This window comes from Brachyistius frenatus, unplaced genomic scaffold (assembly GCF_029030835.1).
Source record: "Brachyistius frenatus isolate BFR_SWC_R1_liver_20210118 unplaced genomic scaffold, ASM2903083v1 Contig_8, whole genome shotgun sequence".
NCBI lineage: Eukaryota > Metazoa > Chordata > Actinopteri > Embiotocidae > Brachyistius > Brachyistius frenatus.
Genome location: NW_027210607.1, coordinates 7,487,377 through 7,510,448, shown reverse-complemented (window position 1 = coordinate 7,510,448; position 23,072 = coordinate 7,487,377). Strand labels below are relative to the sequence as shown.

The following is a 23,072-nucleotide window of genomic DNA, read 5'->3' as shown; positions in this document are numbered from 1 at the left end:
AATGTGTTCAACAGCTTTAAAAGTAGTCAATAAACCATTTATTCGGACAGTATAATACCATTTCATAAATGCTCTGTACATTTTCTATATTTACACATTGCAACACAGAATTCAAAACAGTAAACAATTTCACAGTTCAGTGTATTTTAAGCTTATGGAACATGTGTGAACATGATGATGTCGACACACATACGGTATTCCTAACACTGGCATGTAGACTGGCCACGTAAAGCATCAACTGCCTCTAAAAAGTCCACAAATGGAAATGGGAAGGTGCTCCCAGTGCAACGAAGCAAAACAATTAGCATGGTGAGAGTTTGGTCACAGTTTTGATCAGCTGGGTTCCAATCGTTATAGCAGGAAAGACGTGTCACTTGAGCTGTGATCTATTGTTGTCACATCAGTGTCCTCATTTGCTTGACCCAAAGCATCAGACAAAAGAGGAGTGTTTACAGTTGTAGATCTCAGGGAAGGATCAGAGGAGATCACCACCACATAACGATCACTGTCCCCATCATCCTCATCCTCCAGGCTCCCGTGAATGTCCGCAGTAACTACCGTATTTTCTGCTCCCTGTTGGCAGCAGGAAGGGGAGGAGCTAAACACAGGAAGGTTTTCCCCAGCAGGGTCATCTTCGGGGAAGCTGGTGTTAATATAAAGGATATCATCCTTGCTGGACGACTCTGGAAGCTTTTCCATGAGCTTTTCCAACATTGCTCGCAGTTGGGGAAAGACGGGTCGGTCCAGCGGATCGGCCCTCCAGCAGCTGTACATGATCTCATACCTAGAAAGGTAATAAAAATTATGACTCAATTAATACACCTTACTAATTTTTTAGAGCCTTGTTTTGGGATAAAGCTAAAATAAGTGGAGGCTTTCATTCTGTAAAATTTCCACTTGTATAATCACTTTTTACTTTCCCCTTCTGCCCTGCAGATGGCAGTGATGAAGCAGTACAGATTTAAAAGGTGAAGTTTTTACAGACAGTTGTTTGCTGAAGTGGATGTAAGCCAAAATGAATAGAACTTAAAAAAGCATTTGCTGTACAAGTTTTGCTTGCAGTTTGCTGCAGCACAGGAAAAAAGACTACATATGAGAGGGTTCTGATACTTGCCAACGTTTTAGCCACACATAAATTCAATGTTTTTAAAGTATCTGTGAAAGGATTGCTTCATATTTTTAAAAGGGTTAATATCGTAAGTCTCCATATTATATCCTTCAAAATACACCCCCTCCACCTCTATTCTTCATTATTAAGACAAATAAAGATACATTCTACTTTATACTCTCTCTTGACTTGGATACTTTGGTTACCACCAAAACAATCAAACCCAACTTCAACATTTGTGATGAGAAGAAATAACACTCACAGTTCATCCAAACAGTCTGCTGGCTGTTTCAGTCTGTGTCCCTCCACAAGGTGGTCATAAATCTCGTGGTTCTGGACTCCTGGGTACGGAGTCATGCCTCGTGTAGCAATTTCCCACATGGTAACACCAAAAGCCCACTGCATGACACATAATATCAGCTTCAGATCATGCTTCATCATGTCAAAAACATTCAGTATGTTTCACAAACTGGTAATTATTTCTGCTACCTACTGTCATTGATAATTAAAAGGATAATATGTATTTGTGTTTGCAGTTTATGACAAAATTGTGTGAATAGTAAATGGATCCAGTCTGTCTTTTCATTTTTAGATTTCATTTGCAGTTTTCATGTTATGTTACAGTAAGGGAGATTAAAAAATAATAATAATAATCTATATTTCGCTGCATGATATTCTGCCTTTTGGCCAACAACACAAAAGACAGATTTTGTTTTTCATCTGAGAATCAGGAAATTATATTTATTCTACAGTCTATTATTGTTAGAATCATAAAATAGTGAAAGCGGGGGGAAATAATCAGAGTCTGTTAAAACAAAACTTTACCACACTCTAAAAACTAAGGCTGGGAGTTAGTGCTGTGAAAATTCAGCTGACTGCTCTGTGTACAGTGTTGACAAAAGGTTTTCATATTCTTTTGTAACACAAGAAAAAGTGATATGAGAAACAGATAGTGGACACACAGGGTCAGTTCTTCTTTTAGCCACTGTATAGAATTTTAGGGGAATTTTTGTTACTGGGAGAAAAACATTTTTACTTACCACATCACTCTTTACAGTAAAAACTCTGTCTGCCAGACTCTCCACTGCAATCCATTTTACAGGCATTTTGGCTATTCTGCCCTGCCTGTAATAATCTCCACTGTAGATTTTCTTAGACAACCCAAAGTCTGCTACACATACAGTCATGTCATCACGGAGCCTATAAGACAAAAGAAAGTATGGAGTTTACGATAAACAGGAAAAGAAAATCAGAAAAACCTCCAAAGTGAGGAAAGGCTATTGCACGCGCTAATTTAGCCAGAAAATAAACAGCAAATCCAAACGTTCAATCGATATAAAATCAAAGGAAGCAACCTACATGCAGTTGCGTGCCGCCAGGTCGCGATGCAGAAAGTTACGACCGCTGAGATACTCCATGCCCAAAGCAATGTCAACCATGAGCTTCAGGAGTGTCTGAGTGGGCAAGAACTGTGGAAAAAAAACAAACACACAATACAGTAACAATTAGAAGTTAACATTGTTTAGGCCGATTATAATATATTCAATTAAACATGTATTTTAGTGATATCTTACCACTGGGTTCTCTCCCAGGCGTGAGCGCAGCAGGAAGCTATGTAGATCTCCATATTTCATGAATGGTAGGATGACCATGGGTTTGGGAAAATGTCCTGAGCCCATCTCCAAGCATACACCTAAAGAGGAAGGCAACGCAGACAAATAATATAAGAAAATAGAAAAGGAGCAGGAAACATAGTAGCGTGATTTTACAGAGTTTAAAGGGGTAATAAATCCTCCTACCCCGCAGTCTGATGACATTTGGATGGTGGAAATCTTTCATGCAGGCTGCCTCATTCAAGAACTCTTCAATCTCCCTGTGAGAGAAACTATCCACTGTTTGACAAGAAAGTTAAATATCTTTTTAGTTCTATTTGTTTTAAGTTCATGACTATGTAAAGAAAGTCTCTTATTAATAACACAACACTCACATTTCATTGTCTTCACTGCAACTCTTTCTGATGTGCCATCTGGTTGTTTTAAATGTCCCTCCACCACTGAGCCAAATTCACCTGAGGAAAAATTAACAATCTTTTATATTATGTACATTGTGTGTATTGTATCTAGCAAGATCAGCATGTAAATATGAATGCTTACACATTTACATAATATAAACTGTTCACTCACCCTCTCCAAGAACTTTGCCTACTGAGAGCAAGTTCCTCATGACCATCACATCCTGGAGTTTGGCCTGGAGTTCCTCACTAATGCCAAGGTTCCCAACTGCAGAGAGGCGATATGAAAGTCATTGTATATTCAAAAAATGAGCAAAGACATTGAGAGATAACATAAATTACTATATGCATGTTGTTCATCCTGCAGTTATATTCAAGAACATACGTGTGATTCCTATGGCTGATCGATTGAAGGATTTCTGGTGTGTATACTGTATTATAGGCTGCAGCTTTTCTCCACCTCCAAACAGCCGCCTGCAGGGGGAGACAAGGAGAAAGAATGCAAAACAGTAAGTTGATACTCTCTCTAATGTCACTGAAGTTTGGCAATAATACACAGACTGAGATACCAGCAAAGAGTGAGGAAGCCCTCTGAGATATTTATTTCCTGACTTTGAGGTCAGATACGGTTTTCCTATCTGAGCAGTAGCCTGTGACACATTCCTACCCGTATCCTGACAGGCAGGAGTGAGTCACAGACTCCATAAAAACAAATTCCAGAGTATTAACAGCTGGTTGTTATACATCCCTCCAGCTGCACAGTTATTACTGCCCTCTGGTGCGCACTGCAGTGATTAAGAGGAAGCAAAGGCAGTTTATTAACACAAGCCGGAAGTTTTCTGTTGTTCAAGTACTACTACTGAAGAAAAGATTAATTCAACATGGAGCAGGTCTAAAGTTAGCTGCCCCATTATGTGGTTTGTGGCTTTAAATCAAGGCAAAGATAGTTGGATCAAAAAAAAAAACAGTTGGTCAGTAGAAACTTCAAAGAAAAGATATCTAGGTAATTAGTTATCAGTATTGTCACCATACCCAAACCAGGAGTCAGAAGTCCCATTGCGCACACAGAGAGCCCCCCAGATGATAAGCAGCAGAAGACAGATGCCACACGCCACAGCCAGCACCGCATAGAGAGAGTATGGAACCCCGATATCAGGGCTGGGCGATGGGGATAAGACTGATTCTGAGACAAGAAGAAATTATTAGCATGATCAAAGTTTAGGAAAATAACATACAGCAAATATCCAAAATGTAATATTCAGGATTAGTTATCTGAATGACATTACGATAGCAATGGGGATATTTAATTTTTTAGCTAAGTTTTTTAGCAACATATGCATGAATAAGTTGTTTCAATGTTCATTAGTAAGGATATATAATTGATCCTAATGTGTTATTAATCAATTTTGTAGGGAAATATATTTTATTTAGCCTTCCAAACGATTGTTGTTAATCAGTGTGTTTCAGTTCTCCCTATAATGTAAATAATCAGCTGATTTCCAAACTATATTTTTCTACAAGTTAATAATGATCCTGTCCAATCGAGTTGTTGAACAAATTGTGATTGAAGATACTGAGATGGTGTATTTTGAGCTCAATGCTAACAACAGCTTGTTAACATGCTCACAATGACAATACCAGAACACTGATGCCTCTATGACCATCTTAGTTGAGCGTGTAAGCATGCTAAGAATTCCTCATCAGCTGTAAACGCAGCGGTAAAGTACAGCTGCAGTGGGCGTTAACGTCATTACTTTTAACAAAAATTGGTCAAAAATCAAAGTATTGGACATGTGGAAATTTTGATTTGATGGCACTACAATACAAATCAGGGGAATCTAAGTCATCAAAATCCACTGTCTTCATGTGAATTCATTCAGGAGCCAAGATTGAAATGTTGGACCAAAGTAGTTGATGGACTGACCAAGTTTATCAGCCCAAGTTAGTGTGACTAGAAATACTGTGGCCTTAATAAATAATGTATCTATTCATAGGGCAGTAATGTTATTCTAATCTAGTAAAACACACCAGCTTAACTATAGTGGCCAGTTTATAAAGCTAACAGCTCCCAGATGATGAGATGAAGAGATAAATCAATAGAGCAGCTTACTGTCCTCTGGCACAAAGAACCAGACTCGTGGGCTGACCATGCCGCTGCCGGCCTGCGTGCACGCAGCCACCTCCACACTGTAGGTTGTGTTGAAGTTCTGCACAGCTACAAAGGCCATGGTGGTGTAACTGTGGACCTGAAACAACACACAACAACAGAGATAATGTGGATTGTGTCTAGTATCATAATTTGATTTGTCTTAGAAGCATACATCAAGGTTAATCATTATCTTTGCAGGGAGAAAAGTTCAACATGCAGCTGAACATACAGCTAGTCAAAGGCTAAGTTTTAATGGTAGAGTAAGTAAATCAACTAAAAAGGAAGCAGATCTTCAAGTACACACAAAGACATCATATTTTGGGAACATTCTGCTGGCAAAGTAACCTGAGGAACATTCTGTACATTTGTGCAACATCTGAAACCCAGCTCAGCAACTTTGCTGCATCTCATGTCCTTTCTCTGACTTTATCACCTTTTCGTTTTTTGTTTTTTTTATTTCCAAATTCAAAAAGAATGTGAAAGCTGCTTCATGCAGTCACTTACAATATTAAGTTATTTCCATTTGGGAAATCATGAGGAACAGCATATAGACCATTATCGTATATATTGAAAGTTCCCACAAAAAAGGGAAGGAGACAAACTTTCTGGATGAGTTCATGTGCTGAAGGAGCATGTGACAGACAGAATCCTGTATTTCACAACACCATACGTTAGCATCTGGGGCTGCTCTGCTCTACCAAAGTGCTGACGGGGGATGCTGAACCCATGATTAATCCCGATCATGTCTGTGCCACCAGGCAGAAAGTAACATGTGGTTAAATGTTCCCGTAAAACAATAAATAATCATCAAATTTTCTGGAATCAACCTCAGATTCAAAAGAAGATAATGACATCACAACATCTCCTGGGAAATAAAGTAATAGTATTACCTAATTTATTATTTAAATCTGAGTTGTTTATTTCTATTGATTGATTCTTACAGAAACAAGTCTGGGGATTAAACATGTTGCCTTTGCACATATTTCCAGTCCCTGCTATTGTAATGACATCATTACCTGACTGGACAATGCGTAAGGAGCCTAAGGTACACATCCCATTGTATTCATACTTCATTCTGTTTGCGATGACTCATGGGCACATGCCAGGAGGAGAAAAATACTGATGGCCAGTTTTCACACCGTCAGCTTCCTTTCACCGCAAAACCGAAAGACGGGAAACACACTATTGTACTCGAGAAGCATGACTACGCACAAACAGCATCAAGGACTAATGCACTGTGCATGTGATGTAAAAAAAGACTGACATTAAAATCAACTATGTGATTTCTTAGAGAGTGTATCTAAAAGGAAGGCCTTTCTTGTTGATGACTTTCCCTGTCTTGTTGATCCTTAACACAAGCGGAAACAATTTCCACAGATAGTAAGGAAGCTGACCTTTGGATAAGTGGGCAGGACAAAGGGAGGATCAAATATTCCCAATCTGCAAAACTCATAATTTTCATATTTGTCATACATTAGGCACTGCTATCAAAAATGTCCAAAAAAGAAACAAAAGACAGCCCTTAATAAGAGCTCTTAAAGCTCTTAATACTAAAACATCACAGATAACGTCTCCTGTTTTTCATATTACTTCATGTACATCATGTGTACAGGTTAGTTAAATGCTGTGCCAATGGTAGGTTAACTACATATAATCAGAATAGTGGACTATAACTTTCAGTTTTCTGCTACTGCAGTACTCTGTGCACACTGTATCTACTGCATGTGGGTTTATATAAATACTCATGTGGTTTTATATACTTCATACAGTAAGTGTATATAAATGTAAGTAAATATCCTTAAGATATTCATAATTCATATTTTTTTAACCCATTTTTGATACAATTTATGTTTGTCCACAGTGGACATATATTTATATTCTGTTATTACCTCGACTATATACAATAGTTTCCGTTGTTGCAGAGGTGGTAGCGGATTCTGACATTCTCGCACTGAATTTCAATGTTCTTCCCACACACAAAAGATTTACAGAAAATGATACATACATGCTTATCGTAATTTCATCTCAATTACATCAGCCTGACTGTATTAAGCAACAATGTAAACTGAGGAGTTCCTTCTGCTGGATGAGTTTTTGGGTGAAGTATTGTGAGTATGCTGTGTATTAATCACTGCTGATAGGAGTAGTGTCACGGTAAGACCAAATTGCACTTTATTCCTACAAATATTCACTGCGGATGCTGTTAACTTCTGTTAAAGCGCGTACAATGAAAAAAATCAAAGCAACTGTTTCCTGTTTCAGATTTGCATAGGTGGTCAACAAGAACACTGATGCACTACAGACTTCAATGTCACTCATACACGCTGTGTATAGTCTGTAATCATTCTGATCCAAACCTATTTATTACCCTCATAAAAAATATGATGTGATGCTCCTTTTTCAGGGGCAAAGTGTCAGGCAACTTCACAAGATGGAAATAGAGAGCACAAGCACAGGTGTTGCCAAATCACCCATGAGTGAAATTTTAAGGATTCCAACTTTAGATATGTACAGTATGTGCGCATTTTTTTTCTTTCCCTTTTTTCAAATTAATATTTTCTTGACTTCTACATGAAGAGGAAATTACTAGATAGAGGTAAAGGATAACCTCAAAAATAGAAGGCTAAATCTTTAATCACTGTGTTGCAGACAAGCTCACCTTCTTCTCCTGTGTGCCGTATTTGACAATAACATCATAACCACGCAGGATGCCATTTATCTTGTCATCTGGCGGAGCCTTCCACTTGATCACCAGCCATGACTCATTCAGCTGTACGGTGACATTTTGGGGATAAATTGATGGCACTGAAAAAATAAAAATAAATGGGAAATAGTGTTAAAGACATAACCGAGAGTCACAAGAAAGTCAAAATACAGCAAATCAAATGCCAAACTACGAAAGAAAATGAAATGAGACTGCCATTCCATTGAAATATTTGATTACAGTTTGGTATGCGGTCACTTCCTGGCATAGCATAACAAATCTTTCAATTAAAATATCCCCTGTGGTGGTTTTAGGAAGGAAATTGAAAGCAGCTCCACCCAGTAGGAACTTTTTGTTTTCTCCGTGAAACCACTCCTATTTCCTGTGACCCTTTAAGAACACAGCAGACATTTAGACGATACAACATTTTTGTGAGGCGGTATCGCTGTGGGAAGGTAGTTTTGCAACTTCTAAAAGAAATACAGTTATTATATGCTGCTACTGCATGGAGGCTTACATTATGCACATTTTGGATGGAAAAGCAGCAGGCTAATTATATAGTGCTGCAATCCTGAAACCTAAACAGGAATGATGAGAAGGAGGCAGGAACATAACACAGAGGTCCTGTGAAGCAAATACACAGGCTAGTTTGTAAAAGAAATACAGACTTAACCCTCTTAATTCTATAAAAAGGTACATTTGTAAATGCTTGGATGGATTTAATCCGGTTTTGGATTATTTATTTCTGTTGCAGCCATTAATCTATGGAGTCAGCTCAATGTCAATATCAATGAATATTTCAGGATTTAAATGACTCTCTCTAGAAATGTGTTTTTCAATGCACAAAAAAATATTTACTATAAATATAAAAAAAAAAAAAATCACGTAAAAAAATAATAAGGTTCCTGAATATATTTATATTACAGACACACACATATTTACTCATTTGAATATACAGTATGTAATTATGGACTTAAAAACATTTGAAATGTTCAGAGATTCAAAGACATAATGCCGAAATAAACTTTTGAATCCCGTGTGTATTCATTGATATTGAGACCGATGGGACTTCATATATATCTGTAAAAATGTCTCCCCTACAATTGCTGGTTTATCAGCAACCACCAACAAAATTCTACTTTTAAATGTTTCCATGCTTCTTTCAGCATTAACGCACCTCCCTCGGTGGTGTTGCTCTGGATCCACATGGTGACAGGAGAGGCCCCGACCTCATTGGTACAGGAAACACTCATGTTGTACCACGTCATAGCCTGCAGCCCGGGGACTTCACAATAAAAAGGCGGCACCGTGACGTTGATAAATCTGGTGGTCATCACCTCCCCTTTCCTTCGACTCACCTCTTTTACCTTAAATGGAACAGAGCACACGTGATCAACCTGACAACATTAAAAGATGAACTGCTTGTTCAGACGTGGGGCTTACCCTGATGTGGCATTTGGTGAGTGGAGAGAATCCATCATGTCCAGGGCTCCAGCTCAACATCAACTTATTGGACTGCCTCTCTGTCACAGTAACATTAGACACAGGACTGGGAAGAACTGCAAAACACCATAAATACCCTTATTAACTCCCAAACCTAGAGTCATCTTGTAAAGCATGTAACTCTCCTGGAATGCTGTTGGACCTGCAGGGTCTCCAAAATGATCTAGTTTTACCTTTGATGTTGACATTTGCCTCTCTGGACGTGGTAACACCCTTCGCATTGTGAGCTTCACAGCTGAACTGAGTGTATTTGTTCACACCTGCAATTGAAACATTGGAGTGAACAATGTACCACTTCAACCAATCCTCAAGGCCATGATAACACTGCATATTTTGACAAATCAACCTCAACTCATGTGTTATTATTCTACAATACTGGGGGGAAAGTACAAACCATCATGGCCCATTATCACCATTCTCTACATTTTGTGCAACTTATTTCTGTGTCAAAGTTGAACCTGGGGCAAAAGTGCCATCTGAAATTGAGGTAAAAAACACATTTAGGGATAACTTGCTTCTTTATTATACCTCAGAAGTTCACACAGCAGTGCCTCATGCAGTAAGCTCAAATTGAGCCTCTCAAATATGATGTACTGTAGTAACAATCCTTTTGCCGGGTCTCTTTTCCTGGACACATTTTCCATCTTTCAGCAGCCACAGAGAACAGAATAGGACTGTGATATCTGCGAAATAATGTCCCTTTTGTCCTTTGTTTCCACAAAGCTAATCACAGAACGGCCTATGAGAGACGACTGGAACCAGCTTGGGATGTTTTGTTTACATTCTGCAGAATATCACAACCTCATTAGTTTATCTTCCTCTGCTTAGGAAAATCAGGGTCAAGAGGGCTTCACTTTTCACCTAAATACTGACTACAGTACGTTTGTTTGCACAAAGATAGAGAGCCTTTTCCAGGTCTGATTGAATCTTCAATGTATTGAGTTCCATTCACATGGAAAAAAAACATGAGCACATGAAACAAAGCTGCAACATAAAGTGAAATGTGTAAATATATCAGTACATTACCAGCCAAGCTTTGCAAATGTAATTACCACATGCCTCACTGCAAACAGCATGGCAAACAGATGATTGGAGCATATTGGAAACAATTTATCAACTTTTGACTGGTGTCCCAAATGACACTGGATTATGCTGCAGGAGTAGTTTCATGAATTAAAGCCTATGATTAAATATTAATTCAAAGTTAAAGACTGTGTCTCAGTTTGTGACTTAATAAAGTCAGAAATTGTTTTTAAGTTCTGTATTTGTTGGAAAAAGGAAATGAGTAAAAGTTCAAGAACTGTAATTTCTGCTTTCACTATACTTGGCAAGTAAATCAAAACAAAAGCAAAAACAAAGTACAAAAATAAAATGGTTTGGCCACTCCAATGGAAACAGGGATTGAAAGAGAATTAGAGCCACTAAAATGCATCATGTTGAAGTCCTGCAGTGTGGATCCAGTACCTTCTAATTATCAGGTTTGGAGTTGGTCCAGCTCACTGAGCTGCCCGAGATGTCTGTTATTTTTCCATTTTCTATTCAGAGAGCAAAAATAGCCATGAGCTACTCCATCAGGTTACAACTAAACCCACAACCCTTCGCTCCTTATTGCTTTGTGTGCCACATTTGCTCTTTCATTTCTTGTATTTTCAAAGCTGAAGTGCCAAACCTGTGTCCACATTGGCACCATAGACTGGATTTTATGCTGTTTCTTGCTGCTGAGCCAGATAAAGTGATGAAGCACATGTAGAAGTATTTTCATAAACTCCAATCAGCTGTATTTGCCTAATTTTAGTCATATGATTTAAAAGTGCATGCTAATGACTTTCCACAAAAAAAAAAAACAATAATGTACTATCCCAACAACAGGAGTCTCCTAATATCATGCAGTCTGACATTTAGTGCCCAGACTCACAGTATGCATGAGGTGAGAATGCAGAGATGTGGGTTTACACTGTTCTGTTGTGCCAATATTTGGTCCTGCACAGAGCTCTGGTAGCTTGCAGCCTGCCAGCCTCTGTGTCCAGCCCCTCCCTGCTGGGTAGTGGGCAGTCCTGTGAATGAGCTCTTTGTCCACAGAACCAACCCCCGAACAGCCTCCCTGTGCAGCCCCCCCATCCCCTTACAGCCGGGGCCCTTGCACATGCTGGACCAAAGCACAGCTCAAAACCTTTAACTCCCTCAGCTTCTGGTGCTTAGCCTGCGGCGAACTTAAAATAAGGGGTTAGAGCATACAGAGCAAAGGTTACGCTTCTAATAACAAACGTTTGCTTTCAAAAAGAGGGCAGCTGAGGCTATAAAGGGAGACTCCACGTTAGAAATAAAATACCCTGCCAATTTTTCTAGTTTTTCAAAAAATAATGCTATTTAATTTCAAGAAAATTCCATGATCATCTTCAAGTATAACATCAACATAAAACTCAAACCTGACCTGATCTTCTTACAGTTAGTCTTGACTTTCACATACAGTATAATCATGAAAATGAATTATGTTTACTCTGATGTTAACTTTAATGTAGAGCTGAAAATGCAATGGTCAATCTACAATTTATTGCTAACAATAGTTCCTTTACTCTTGAAGTCATTTTTGTGATGAAATACCTGTTAGTTATGTGGTTCCAGTTTCCCAAATGTAAATATTTGTTTGTTTTCTTAAGCTTCTATATCATTAAACTAATATCTTTGAGTTTTGGACTGTGAACTTGGGCATTGAGAAATGATGATGGTCATTGTCTGACTATTTTACATTTTGTAGAATAAATCATGAAAAGAATTGTACACTGTAGCTCTTTTTTTTAAAGTAACAGTTCAAAGTTGTGGCATGTTTTGCTTTCTTACAAAGGGTTAGATGAGAAAACTGTTGCCACTTTAATATCCTCTAGTTTAACATAAGGCTCCAGTTAGTTGCCTGTTGGCATACTTTCGAAGTAAACTAGAAACAGAAAGAAGGGCTGGCCTGGCTTGGTTCAGAAGTAACAAAATCTACCTGATGGCACCCATTAAGCGTACCAATTAACATTATCATAGTCCATACAAAAACGGAAGTGTGTGCCAAAACGGTTAAGGTGCATGGCTGCAACATCCACGACATCATTCTATGATGACAAATGTAAAAAAAAAAAAAGAGAAATTTTCAAAAGGACAATCTTTTTACATTTCACAGGTACAATGTGGTTCAAATTGTCAGTCTAAGCTATGCTAAGCTAGATAGCTGATCGCTCCACCTATATATTTACTATGAGTGAGCTCATTTCCCAAAATGTTGAACTATTGCTTTGAAGAGTCTCAGAGGTTTGATTTTCCACATTTAACTCATTCTCCAGTGTTGTATTATAGTCACTAAACAGCTAGCTGTGCAATGCCACAAAAAGCCCTGACCAGGCACAAATGACTGCCATTAAACTTTCAGCAATGCAGCGGGCAGCCCAACTGACTCTTAACATGGTGACAGACCTGATTGCAGTGAGCAAGGTACAGATGCTGAGGCAGCAGAGACGAGGCAGAATAGAAACCACCAACAAAGCGATGACAGCTGAGTAAGACCAACTCCACACTTTGTTCCCATCAAAGAGCCAAATATCTCTTTATCTCTGCTGATGAATGTTTCCACATTAAGTCACAGCAGGAAGTCAAATAAAGTGAAACTAGTTCATTGGTTTAATTTAATTTAATTATTCTATTTTATTGTATATACAGTACTGTGCATTTTTATATTTAATATTTTTTACCGTTATTTTATTGCTTTCCTGTATCTATAAACGCTGCTGTGGCGAAAAAAATTTCCCCTTGTGGGATTAATAAAGTATCTATCTATCTATCTATCTATCTATCTATCTATCTATCTATCTATCTATCTATCTATCTATCTATCTATCTATCTATCTATCTATCTATCTATCTATCTATCTATCTATCTATCTATCTATCTATCAACTGTAGTGCTTGTTGTTGTTGTTTTTTCTACAGCACTGCTTTTACAAGACTTTTATACACGGCAGGTGTTGTGCTGGTAAAAAACGTCTCTCTTCTCTTGTCTCTTAAAAAAAAAAACACACAATTAGCGCTTGACCAAAAAAGACTTTCAATAAATCCACGCATATGGATCAGACTTTAAAGGAGCACTTTTAAATTCAACAAATAAAGTATTACTACCAGAAGTAATGACCTCTTTAGTTCCTTGAGCACACTTCAGACTGATGAAGGAACAAAGCATGAGTGTGATGAAGCACAAAGTACATCTTCAGCTTGTTTCTGTCTGCCTCAATGTGTCATTCAGGCAGAATCATATTCCGATCATTCATTCGATTGTGTGTAAGAAGAACAGCGGGAAATTACACTTCTCTTTAGAGGTCTTCACGTCTCCAGAGGAACAGGCAGAGAGAAGGAAATGTTATGAGGTGAATCATTGTGAAACACGTATACTCTGTAGGCTGTGTGTGTGTGTGTGTGTGTGTGTGTGTGTGTGTGTGTGTGTGTGTGTGTGTGTGTGTGTGTGTGTGTGTGTGTGTGTGTGTGTGTGTGTGTGTGTGTGTGTGTGTGTGTGTGTGTGTGTGTGTGTGTGTGTGTGTGTGTGTGAGTGTGTGTGTCTCACCTGACACGGTGTAGTTTCTGAGAGGGTTATGAGAGACATCAAGTACTCCATCACGAAACCAGCGGATTTGAACAGGGTCTGGAGGTCCGACCGCATCACATGACAGGGTGAAAGGTGTGTCTCTTGTTATGTTCTGGTCCTCTGGTTGCTTGATAAATGTTGGTAGACCTAAAGATGAATCAAAGAGGAGTAGAGGAATTACAAATAATGTAGATAAAGGAGCTTCTAACGCTGGTATCATATCAACACTCACCTTCTACCTCAATAACGACTGGCTGAGACTCCACCATCATGTTGCTGATAGTCAGTCTGCAGCGATACTCTCCAGCATCCACCCTCTGCACATGGTTTAAACTGTAACACAGTACACAAGCACTCATCAGTCTGTGTTTTCAGCCTGTCATATATTTTATCATCATTCACCTTTGTGTGTTTACATACAAGACCGTGGAGAGGAGAGTCGTGACCCCGTCTGTGACGGTCCGGAGCTCGTTGAACACCACCTGAATGTTTCCCGGCAGGTCCTGGCCGTTCTTCAGCCAGATGATGGTGGGCTCCAGCCTGGCATCAGGGATGTCAATGGAGCAGTTGAATTTTGCTTTATGGCCCTCTGACAGCTGGATGGAGCCTATGGTGGGCTTGAAGTGCAGTCGTCTCAGCTGATCTGGGCTCAGATAAATCCTTGAAACATGGACTGGTATCACAAGAGGCTCTGAGGTCCTGGTTGATCGGTGAAAGTGGCTCCCAGACTGTTGAGCTGTTTACAGAGGGAGATTGATGTTTGGTTATGTTATACTGATGTATCAATGTAACATCAGCAGTGTACTGGATGAAAATATGGCTTTGAGTATACAAACCATGTAAAATCCGGTTAAACTTTAAAACAAACCTAAATGATTATAGCACAAATAAAAATTAAACATTAAAATCAAAATCCTGAAGGGGAAGTTTTCTTTCTGGCTACAATAAGTTCTGATTGTAAAAACAAAAATTTAGGTTTTACTCTTTTCAATAAATGTATTTTTCCAAAAAGGCATGACTAGTACATATAAACCACAAACAAACAAAGATAATGTATCCACAGATTTTTTTTTTTTTTTTTTTCAAATGCCTCATCATTTATGAATTATGGCTCTTTACCAAAGGAATATTTTCAAGACACAATATGCCACATTTCATTAAGTAATTTTTTAAGAAACCTACATAAAATACATGTTTGATGCTTTGGAAAAAAAAAAACATCCAGGATAAATTAACAGCCGTCTTCTTTTTTTGAAAAAAGTTTTTAAAAAAACCTTTCTGCTATAAAGCAGTCTATTAAGTCTATAAAGTTTTCCCGCGACGGATCCCGGCTGCAGTTCATCATGCAGAGATCTGCTCACCGCTATATATTACATCGAGATCCGACTTTGACGGACATAAAGTTAGTTGGAAAACACAAACAACTTACCGCTGACCGGACTCCCCACCAGAATGGCTACGGTCGTTGCAGAGAGAAAAATTCCGAACCAGGCAGTAGTTGTCTTTTTTGCCATGACCGATCTGAACTCTTTAAACAGCTTCTCTCTTTCAGTCCCTCAGCAGTCTGAAAAACGTGTGAAATCTAAATGGATTCTGCAGGAACGGACAACTCAATCTCGACAACACCAGACATCACCCGCCACCGTGGCTTTTGCACAGCTTGTGTGACGAGTTTGTTGACCCAGGACCACACGTTTGGAGGGGGGAAACAAGTTTGGTGTTTGGAACGTCACAGCTGAAGGATCCCATGAAGGCGGGACTGAGTGTGGAAACACTGAAAACCCTTTTTGTTTTTGCTTTTTTTGTTTTACTTTATTTTTCTGAGCTGTTATTTTCCTTTTTTTTATTATTATTATTATTATTTTTTTTTTTTTTTACAGAATTACAAATATTACTTATATGCACTATAAACATCCGTGAACTACAGACTAACTTAGTGGGGAATCTCTCTAACTGCCACAAGAACTCAAACAACAAAAAAAACAACTTTAGGTTTGAGTTGTCTGTGCAACTCCCCCACCACGTGGTCACATTTGGCTACTGAGCTTTCCATATAGACATGAATTGCCAGAATAAAACAAATAATATATATTACATAACTGCATTTACATTTGTATTTGGCAATCTCACCACAATGTCCAGTTAGTAGTTACTGTTACTACTTTTTGAATTTTAGGCTTTCAAAAGCCTCTTTTTGGAACACTTATTGTCCATTTTGTTCATAGACCTAAAAACGGAGATTAAAGTTCATTCTTGAGAATAGTTAGCAAAATAATCCATCAAGGTTCATCTAGTAGCCGCTCTGGAGCTTCTTCTGTAGTTAACTGTTCATTCACAGCACACACGTTGACAAATTATAAGGAGGGGAAATGAGTGGAGTAATTAATAAAGACCACAGACCTTTTCCAGGATCATTGCGATATTTAACTTTACAGAACCATCATCAGTGTTGTTAGATAAGCTACTTGTGTTTTTTTTCAACCATCAACCTCCTGTGAAAAAGACCTGTTCAGTGGGTTAAAGTGATATCACATTTAAAGACATCCAGTTGTCAGACTTCTGTTCGACTCATTGCAGTTTTCAGAATTTACACAATAATATTTTTCTTAAACTGTCCAATATAAATAAAACACGCTCGTCTCCAACGATGTAGCTTTTGTCTTGGTCAGGTGATCGCTCCCTCCTCTTTCCAGTGCTGGTTCCGACGTGGCATAGTAGCCAGCCTCACTCCGCTGTGGCATCCTTTCTTTTTGTGTCCCATGCTCCTCTTGACTGCATTTTCTGGGCAGCATTCCTTCATGCGATAAACATTAGCCTTGCTTTTACAGCAGCCCATAGCACTCATGAGCTGATATGCGTCCTTTCTGAAAGCCTTGGTGAAGATGGCGTAAAGGAAAGGATTGGCACAGGAATTGATGGGGAAGAAGAGCACCAGCAGAATCTTGGAGTTAGTAACTGTGATGAGGGGAAATTTAAAGGCAGCAGAGATGGCGAAGAAGGAGATGGGTGCCATGCAGAGAAAATCTGTGAAGATGAGCACAGCCATGCGCTTTGCAATCCTGGTGTCAGCGCTTCTTCCGGGAAACTCTGGGTTCTTTATAGTCAAATAGATGAACACATAACAAACACACACAACAATGAATGCGCCTACATTGAAGAGCAGGATAATTATGATGAAGGCCTGAGCCAGAGGAGTCTCTATGTCCATCGGTAAGCACATGCTGACTTTGGTGTAGCTGCTCACACCAAGCAGGGGCAGCATCCCCATCCCCAGACAGAAGAGCCAACCTGCCACCATTATACCCGCTGCTTGTGAAAGAACCAGGCGGCGCTCTACCTGCAGAGCATTGGTGATGGTGTGCCATCGCTCCAGGGTGATGGTGGAGAGCGTGTAGACTGACAGCTCCCCACCAAACACAGACAGGAAACCTGCAGCACTACAGCCAGGCCCTGTCTGCCATTCAATGGCATGCTGACTGTAGTGTCCACGTGTTCGCAAGTCCACTGTGGCTATCATCAGAAGGTAGACCCCGATGCAGAGGTCAGCAAAAGCCAGGTGGCACATGAGGAAGCGAGGCACCGTCAGCTTGTTCCGGCTGGTAAAGAAGACCAGCAGCACCGTCAGGTTACCTGCGATAGCCAGGATATTGATGAACCAAATAGCCACTCTGAGGAAACTGAAACCTGTGAGGTCCTCACAGGGGTTGAAAGCATCGGCTTCAGGTGTGCAGAAAATGGTTGGCCGGGTCTGACAGAAATCCAGTTCTGGATAGTGGAAATTCACATCTCCAAAGCTTTCGGCCTCCATAGACAGGTCCACTGCTGAGAAAAATGGCACACCCATAAGTAGAGTGGTGTCCGCTGAGCCTCTGATCACATGCTGAACCCTGTTTATGAAGGAGATGAAAAAGGAGAGAAAATTGTTCTGGTCAGCTGATCTAAAACAAAACAAAAAAAATCAGAATTAAGAGTTAATAAGATCTCTGTGTAGTAAACTAAATTTGAGAAGGTGTTGCCAATAAAAGTTTTCATGAACAACTAAGTCTAGAGACATAAAGATAAATTTAACCAGAACAAATGTTTTACCTTGCGGATGGGTCACTCTCATCACATGACGTAGAACCATTATTCCATGGAGGACGAGTTGAAAAGTCCCTGGAGAAAAATAAGGAAATTAGCCTATATAAAGATGTGTCACCACCATCTCTTGAATTTTACCTGACTAGCATTGACTGACACATTTCAGATACATACATCTGTGAAATAGCCTACTCGAAATATATTGTCATTCAATATCATTTAATAAGCAAGTGACCAAGTTCTCTGAATAGGATTCTGATTTTCGTGTACTAAGTGAGTGAAAATCGGACTAGCTGAGGGCCAGAGCGTGCTGAGATAATCTAATAAATTTAACCCTGATTAACCCATAAAATGCACTGTGTAAATTACCTGTGATTGTTCCAGTTTAGCAGTGCACAACAGTGGCTGTTGTAGGTGAGATGAGCCTCTCGCAGGCTCCACAGTCCCTGCAGAGGAGGCAGACTCTTCAAGGCGTAGGCCGACTGAGCTGTCAGGACCAGAACGGACTCCAGTCCCTGAGATGGTAACTTTGTGAGAGCTGTTGCAGAGACGTCCCTGTGAAATACCACAGACAACAATATGATTTTTATTATCACTGTGCTTGTTGCTCTTAGAGTATAAAGTTGAGCAAAATCACTGCTCCTCCAACCTATAGTAGCTTTCACTTAGTCACTCAGCTTGAACTGCATTTTTGGAGACATAAACAGTCTACAATTATAGTGGTCAGTTTGACAAACTTGTTCCTCCTCCTGCTTCTCCCAATAAATTAAAGCAAATAAACTTAGCAGTGAATTGTCAGCAAGTTTAAAAATATAACTTACAAGACTCCAGGGCCCGTGGCTCCTTTGAAGGCATCCCTGTGGATATCTCTAAGGTTTCGATTGTTCTTTAATACCCTAAACATAACAGAATGTGGGGTTAAGGAGCAAAACTTTAATGTTGTGAGACCATAAATTCAACTGACTAAATTTAATTAGAAAAAAAAGGAGCCAAAATACAGCTTATCTATCTTTGTCCCATTGAAGGCATTCTCGTGTATTTCTGTGATGCCGTTGTTGTACAGGTACCTGCAAATGTAAGTCACAAATTATGTATGTTTAAAGATCTAATTGAATTTCTGCCATCAAAAATAACATTTATTTAAAAGTAAGTGACAAAGATAAAACTGTCAAAAGCACTAATGTACATACACACTTACATTGTAACAAATTCTTTTGTCATTCCAGTGAAAGCGTTGGGAGGTACTTCCAGTAGATAAGGATTGTCACATATATCCCTGTAACAGTGGTACAGTTCAAACCAGAACAGGTTAAATTATTACAGACTGCTAACTGTCATTAAGCACTCTATAGAAACGCAATGTTAAGTATATGTCATTGGTGAGTTTTTATAAGACATTAACAGCAGACATGCTTACAAGATAAATTCTGATCCAAGAGAATTGATTGACGTAATTTCAGGAAAAACTGTTATACCAGTATTAGAGATGCTCCTGGAAAATATGAAAATGTGTTAGATATTTTTTTGGAGAACTTTTGATATAAACCAAATGAAAACCATTTTTGAATTGTTATATTATGTGTCTGATGTTGGATTCAGACTGACAAACTAATATGTTCTCATTTTTCAGGTTACCAAAATTCAAAGCAACCAAGGTTTCTTGGAAATTGAAAACTGAAAATTTGAATTGTAACTTTGGAAGTTTCTCATTTGAATTGTAACTTTGGAAGTTTCTCACAAGTATCGCAGTCTGGGAAGGTTGTTAAATGACCCTTTGTCAATGTGCATCAGACTCCTTGTGTTCTTGATTGAGCTGCAAAACAATATAAAGCAGGAGTTGAGATAGTCTGCACTACAGTAATCACAACTTTAATTGATTCAAAGAAACCTACTTACATTTCAGAGAGGTTGAGAAGGTTGTTAAATGCTAAAGTCTCAATGGCTTCCAGGGTTACACTCTGAGCAATCTCACTGTAAACATCAGGAACAAATGAACATTTACCTTTAAACTGTAACACTCAAAGAAGAGACAGATAGCTCTTCAGTGTAAAGACAGTGTCTTCAAACACCATGATGATAACCTAATCTCTGACCAGATTTATTAATGAGATTATGCAACAATGGTAATAAACATCTAACATGATAGTATGCATAGCCCCATTGTTTGTATATTCTATGGTATATATTAGAGAATTGGCAATGCATACATTTTTCATATTGCACCTAAATTGGGGAATAGCATTACTAAGTTAGTCAGTGGTAGAAAGGTGATACGTACATCCTCTGGACTTCCCTCAAACTCTCAAAAGAATGGCTTGAAATAGTTTGCAAAGACAGGTGATTAAGAAACCTGGGAAAGGAAAAACACAGGACCATTTAATTATCTGATACATAATCATGGATTTCTTTAGGCTAGAATCAAGTTGCAGTTTGCATCCATGTTTGTCAGACTTGTATATAAAGGCTGTGAAGGAGTCCTTCTATGTGTTCACATGGTTTGCCAATAAAGCTGATTCTGATAGAGGACAAGGTTGTAACCATGACTGCAGATAAATATGAATGCAGGCTTCAAATATGAATGTTGCTGTAAAGAAGCAAATTCTAAAACATGGATGCTTCACACACATCTTCAACTGACAGCACAGAAGATCTGTGTATTCACCACACTTTCAAAGTGGACCCCCAAGATTAGTGTCACCAATTCAGTGTCAAACCAAATGTGAAATATGGTCGCAATCACTCCTTCTGTTACTGAGTTTTGACATCACGTTTGCAAGAATTGGATGGACGTGAGATAACAGTTACATTCAACTGCCAAAATCTCATCGGTTCATCCTTCAATCCAAGTGAATGTTTGTGCTAAATTTTAAGAAATTTCCTCAAAGTGTTCCTGAGATCTCTAATTCACAATAATGGGGCAGATGTGAGGTCACAGTGACATTGACCTCTGACAACCGAAATCTTATCAGTTCATCCAAGTCCAAGTAAATGTTTGTGACAAATTTTAAGAAGTTTCCTCAAGGTGTTCCTGAGATGTCGAGTTTGCAATAATGTAACGCAGAGGTCTTCAACAGGGGGTCCGCAGAGGTACTGCAGGGGGTCGTGAAATTTTTGGTTGATTAGACAATTTTTCATATTTCTTTAATACTTTTTCCCCCCAATTTTTTTTCCACAAATCCAACATATTGTAGCTAATGGATAAATGGAGGCAGAAGATGTTATCTTTCAGTCAGAAGTGCACACATTCAGCGACACACAGGAGCTCTCAAGCTGGGCTCTCAAACTCAGCAAAACCAAATAAAAACGTGTAAAATAAGATTAATATTGTCATTTGACAAAACACAAAGTTCTTACTGTAAGTGTGTGTGTAGATACACGCATGAGGCTGTCAGCCTTGGTGTTCACTGACACTTATCAGGAGAGACTCAAGGTTGTGTGATTTACCAGAGGAGAGGTCCAGATTACCTTCAAGGCTTTGTGACAGTCAGCTGAACTCTACAAGTGAGCTCAGAAACCATATAGACTGAGAGGATGTCCTTAACCTTGTGAAAACAACTTGACATTTTCTTCACAGGTAATTGAGTTGGACCCATGCAGGTTACTCTATTGACCAAAAATAGGGTGTGATGTGCTGTTGCTACATTAGGTAAAACATCAAATAAGAAATGTGAGCAGAATCTGACGCCCTTCAGTCTGAAATGTAAGTCTATCAAGTTTAACTGAAATTAGTCACATTTCAAACATAAGAATATACAAGACTGCTGCATACTGTCAATCAACATTAACTACAAGAAAACTAGAACACAGTTGTCTCCACAGTAGGCCTGGCAGAGCAGGTACCTGCTTCTGGATAAACCAGACACTCTCACTTGACTCTTAACACCACTGATGTTTTGGTCCATACAGAGATAAGTTCTGTAGCTGTTAAACTGTTTGTTAATTGGCTGATATCAGGGCACCTCCAAGAAAGTAGCCCTGCTACCGTACCACTGTTGTGGCTGAGATCAAAAGCATCACCTGAGATTTTATTTCCCACAAATTATATTGTTGGAACTGGCAACAGGTTCTGTTTTATAACTGTCAAACTAACAAATACCCTTCCGACAAAGTAACCAACCACTGGCTGTTAAAGTAAGTTGTTGCACGTCAGAGTGCTTTTGCTCCGAAATAACTTGTGCCGTATGGCAGCAGAAACCAGTGAAGAGGCGGATACATCACTGCTGATTCTTCAAATATTACCAAATCAGTTATAATAAAAAAAAATTACATTTACGAAGTCACTCAATCAGAACTGCATTTAACTTAAAATTGAGCTCATTTCAGCACGTAACCAAGAGAGTGGTTTCTGGTGGACCCTCTTTATCAAATTGATGTGCTGCTCAAAAAACACAGTGAGCGTAAATGCACCATATCAATCATACAACACCTTACAAACATAAGTGGGGAACTTACAGTCTTGTATCCATGTGGCCCATCATCAGAGCCGACCCTTGCGTTTCATTGTTGCACCTGATTGTGTTGGAGAAACAGCGGCAGATTCTCGGGCACACGAAGCTCGTGCATCCACAGGACAATAAACTTGACAGGAGCAGCAGTACAGGCAGCGATGGCCACATTGTTGCTGCTCTCTGGGAAACGTCCGAAGTGAAAGCTGCGCATTGAGATATTTGAGCCTTCCTTGAAGTGTCTTCTGCTGCAACTGCAACAGATTGTTCTCCTTTAACCGTGCAAAGAGGAATCTCAGCCACCTGATACTCAGCTTCTTATCAAGTGGCTCATGTGGCGTAAAGCGGTATCATGTGAAAAACAACTACACTTTATAATAAAGTCAAACGTTGTAAATATTTTCTAACGGATATGTGTTCCTTTACAGTAAATTTAACCATGGCACATATATATAGTTAG

The 23,072-nt window shown here is 39.1% G+C and overlaps 2 protein-coding genes across 3 annotated transcripts; both read right to left on the bottom strand.

Moving 5' to 3' along the window:
• Window positions 1-15: 15 nt before the first annotated feature.
• mertka (c-mer proto-oncogene tyrosine kinase a) lies at window positions 16-15,808 on the bottom strand. Of its 2 annotated transcripts, none has more exons than XM_069690177.1 (19): window positions 15,517-15,808; window positions 14,508-14,823; window positions 14,320-14,420; window positions 14,067-14,234; window positions 9,649-9,735; window positions 9,416-9,531; window positions 9,150-9,369; window positions 7,928-8,073; window positions 5,230-5,365; window positions 4,152-4,302; window positions 3,505-3,593; window positions 3,292-3,387; window positions 3,096-3,176; window positions 2,908-3,000; window positions 2,683-2,801; window positions 2,468-2,577; window positions 2,149-2,308; window positions 1,371-1,507; window positions 16-784 (listed from the first exon to the last, which is right to left on the bottom strand). In XM_069690177.1, exons 1-19 carry the CDS (start codon window positions 15,599-15,601, stop codon window positions 352-354), a joined length of 2,844 nt encoding a protein of 947 aa, XP_069546278.1. In that variant the 5' UTR covers window positions 15,602-15,808; the 3' UTR covers window positions 16-351. The 2 variants fall into 2 exon arrangements, with proteins under 2 accessions (XP_069546278.1, XP_069546279.1); XM_069690178.1 differs by having other exon boundaries at window positions 9,150-9,339; window positions 15,517-15,807.
• Window positions 15,809-16,752: 944 nt separating this feature from the next.
• lhcgr (luteinizing hormone/choriogonadotropin receptor) lies at window positions 16,753-22,783 on the bottom strand. Its single transcript, XM_069689791.1, has 11 exons — window positions 22,620-22,783; window positions 20,446-20,517; window positions 20,064-20,138; window positions 19,906-19,980; window positions 19,585-19,659; window positions 19,366-19,443; window positions 19,166-19,234; window positions 18,989-19,063; window positions 18,537-18,722; window positions 18,174-18,242; window positions 16,753-17,974 (listed from the first exon to the last, which is right to left on the bottom strand). Exons 1-11 carry the CDS (start codon window positions 22,781-22,783, stop codon window positions 16,753-16,755), a joined length of 2,160 nt encoding a protein of 719 aa, XP_069545892.1.
• Between the last annotated feature and the right edge of the window lie 289 nt (window positions 22,784-23,072).

Bases quoted from the DNA above. Each gene is read 5' to 3' on its own strand.
- mertka (XM_069690177.1), bottom strand. From the start codon at position 15,601: ATGGCAAAAAAGACAACTACTGCCTGGTTCGGAATTTTTCTCTCTGCA. The intron at 14,235-14,319 runs GTGAGTGTTGAT...ATTCATCTTTAG, and splicing joins AGTCGTTATTGAGGTAGAAG to GTCTACCAACATTTATCAAG. The intron at 785-1,370 runs GTGAGTGTTATT...TTACCTTTCTAG, and splicing joins GCAGACTGTTTGGATGAACT to GTATGAGATCATGTACAGCT.
- lhcgr (XM_069689791.1), bottom strand. From the start codon at position 22,783: ATGTGGCCATCGCTGCCTGTACTGCTGCTCCTGTCAAGTTTATTGTCC. The intron at 19,235-19,365 runs GTAAGTGTGTAT...TTACATTTGCAG, and splicing joins ACAAAAGAATTTGTTACAAT to GTACCTGTACAACAACGGCA. The intron at 17,975-18,173 runs GTAAAACATTTG...CTTCATAAACAG, and splicing joins GAGAGTGACCCATCCGCAAG to GGTTCAGCATGTGATCAGAG.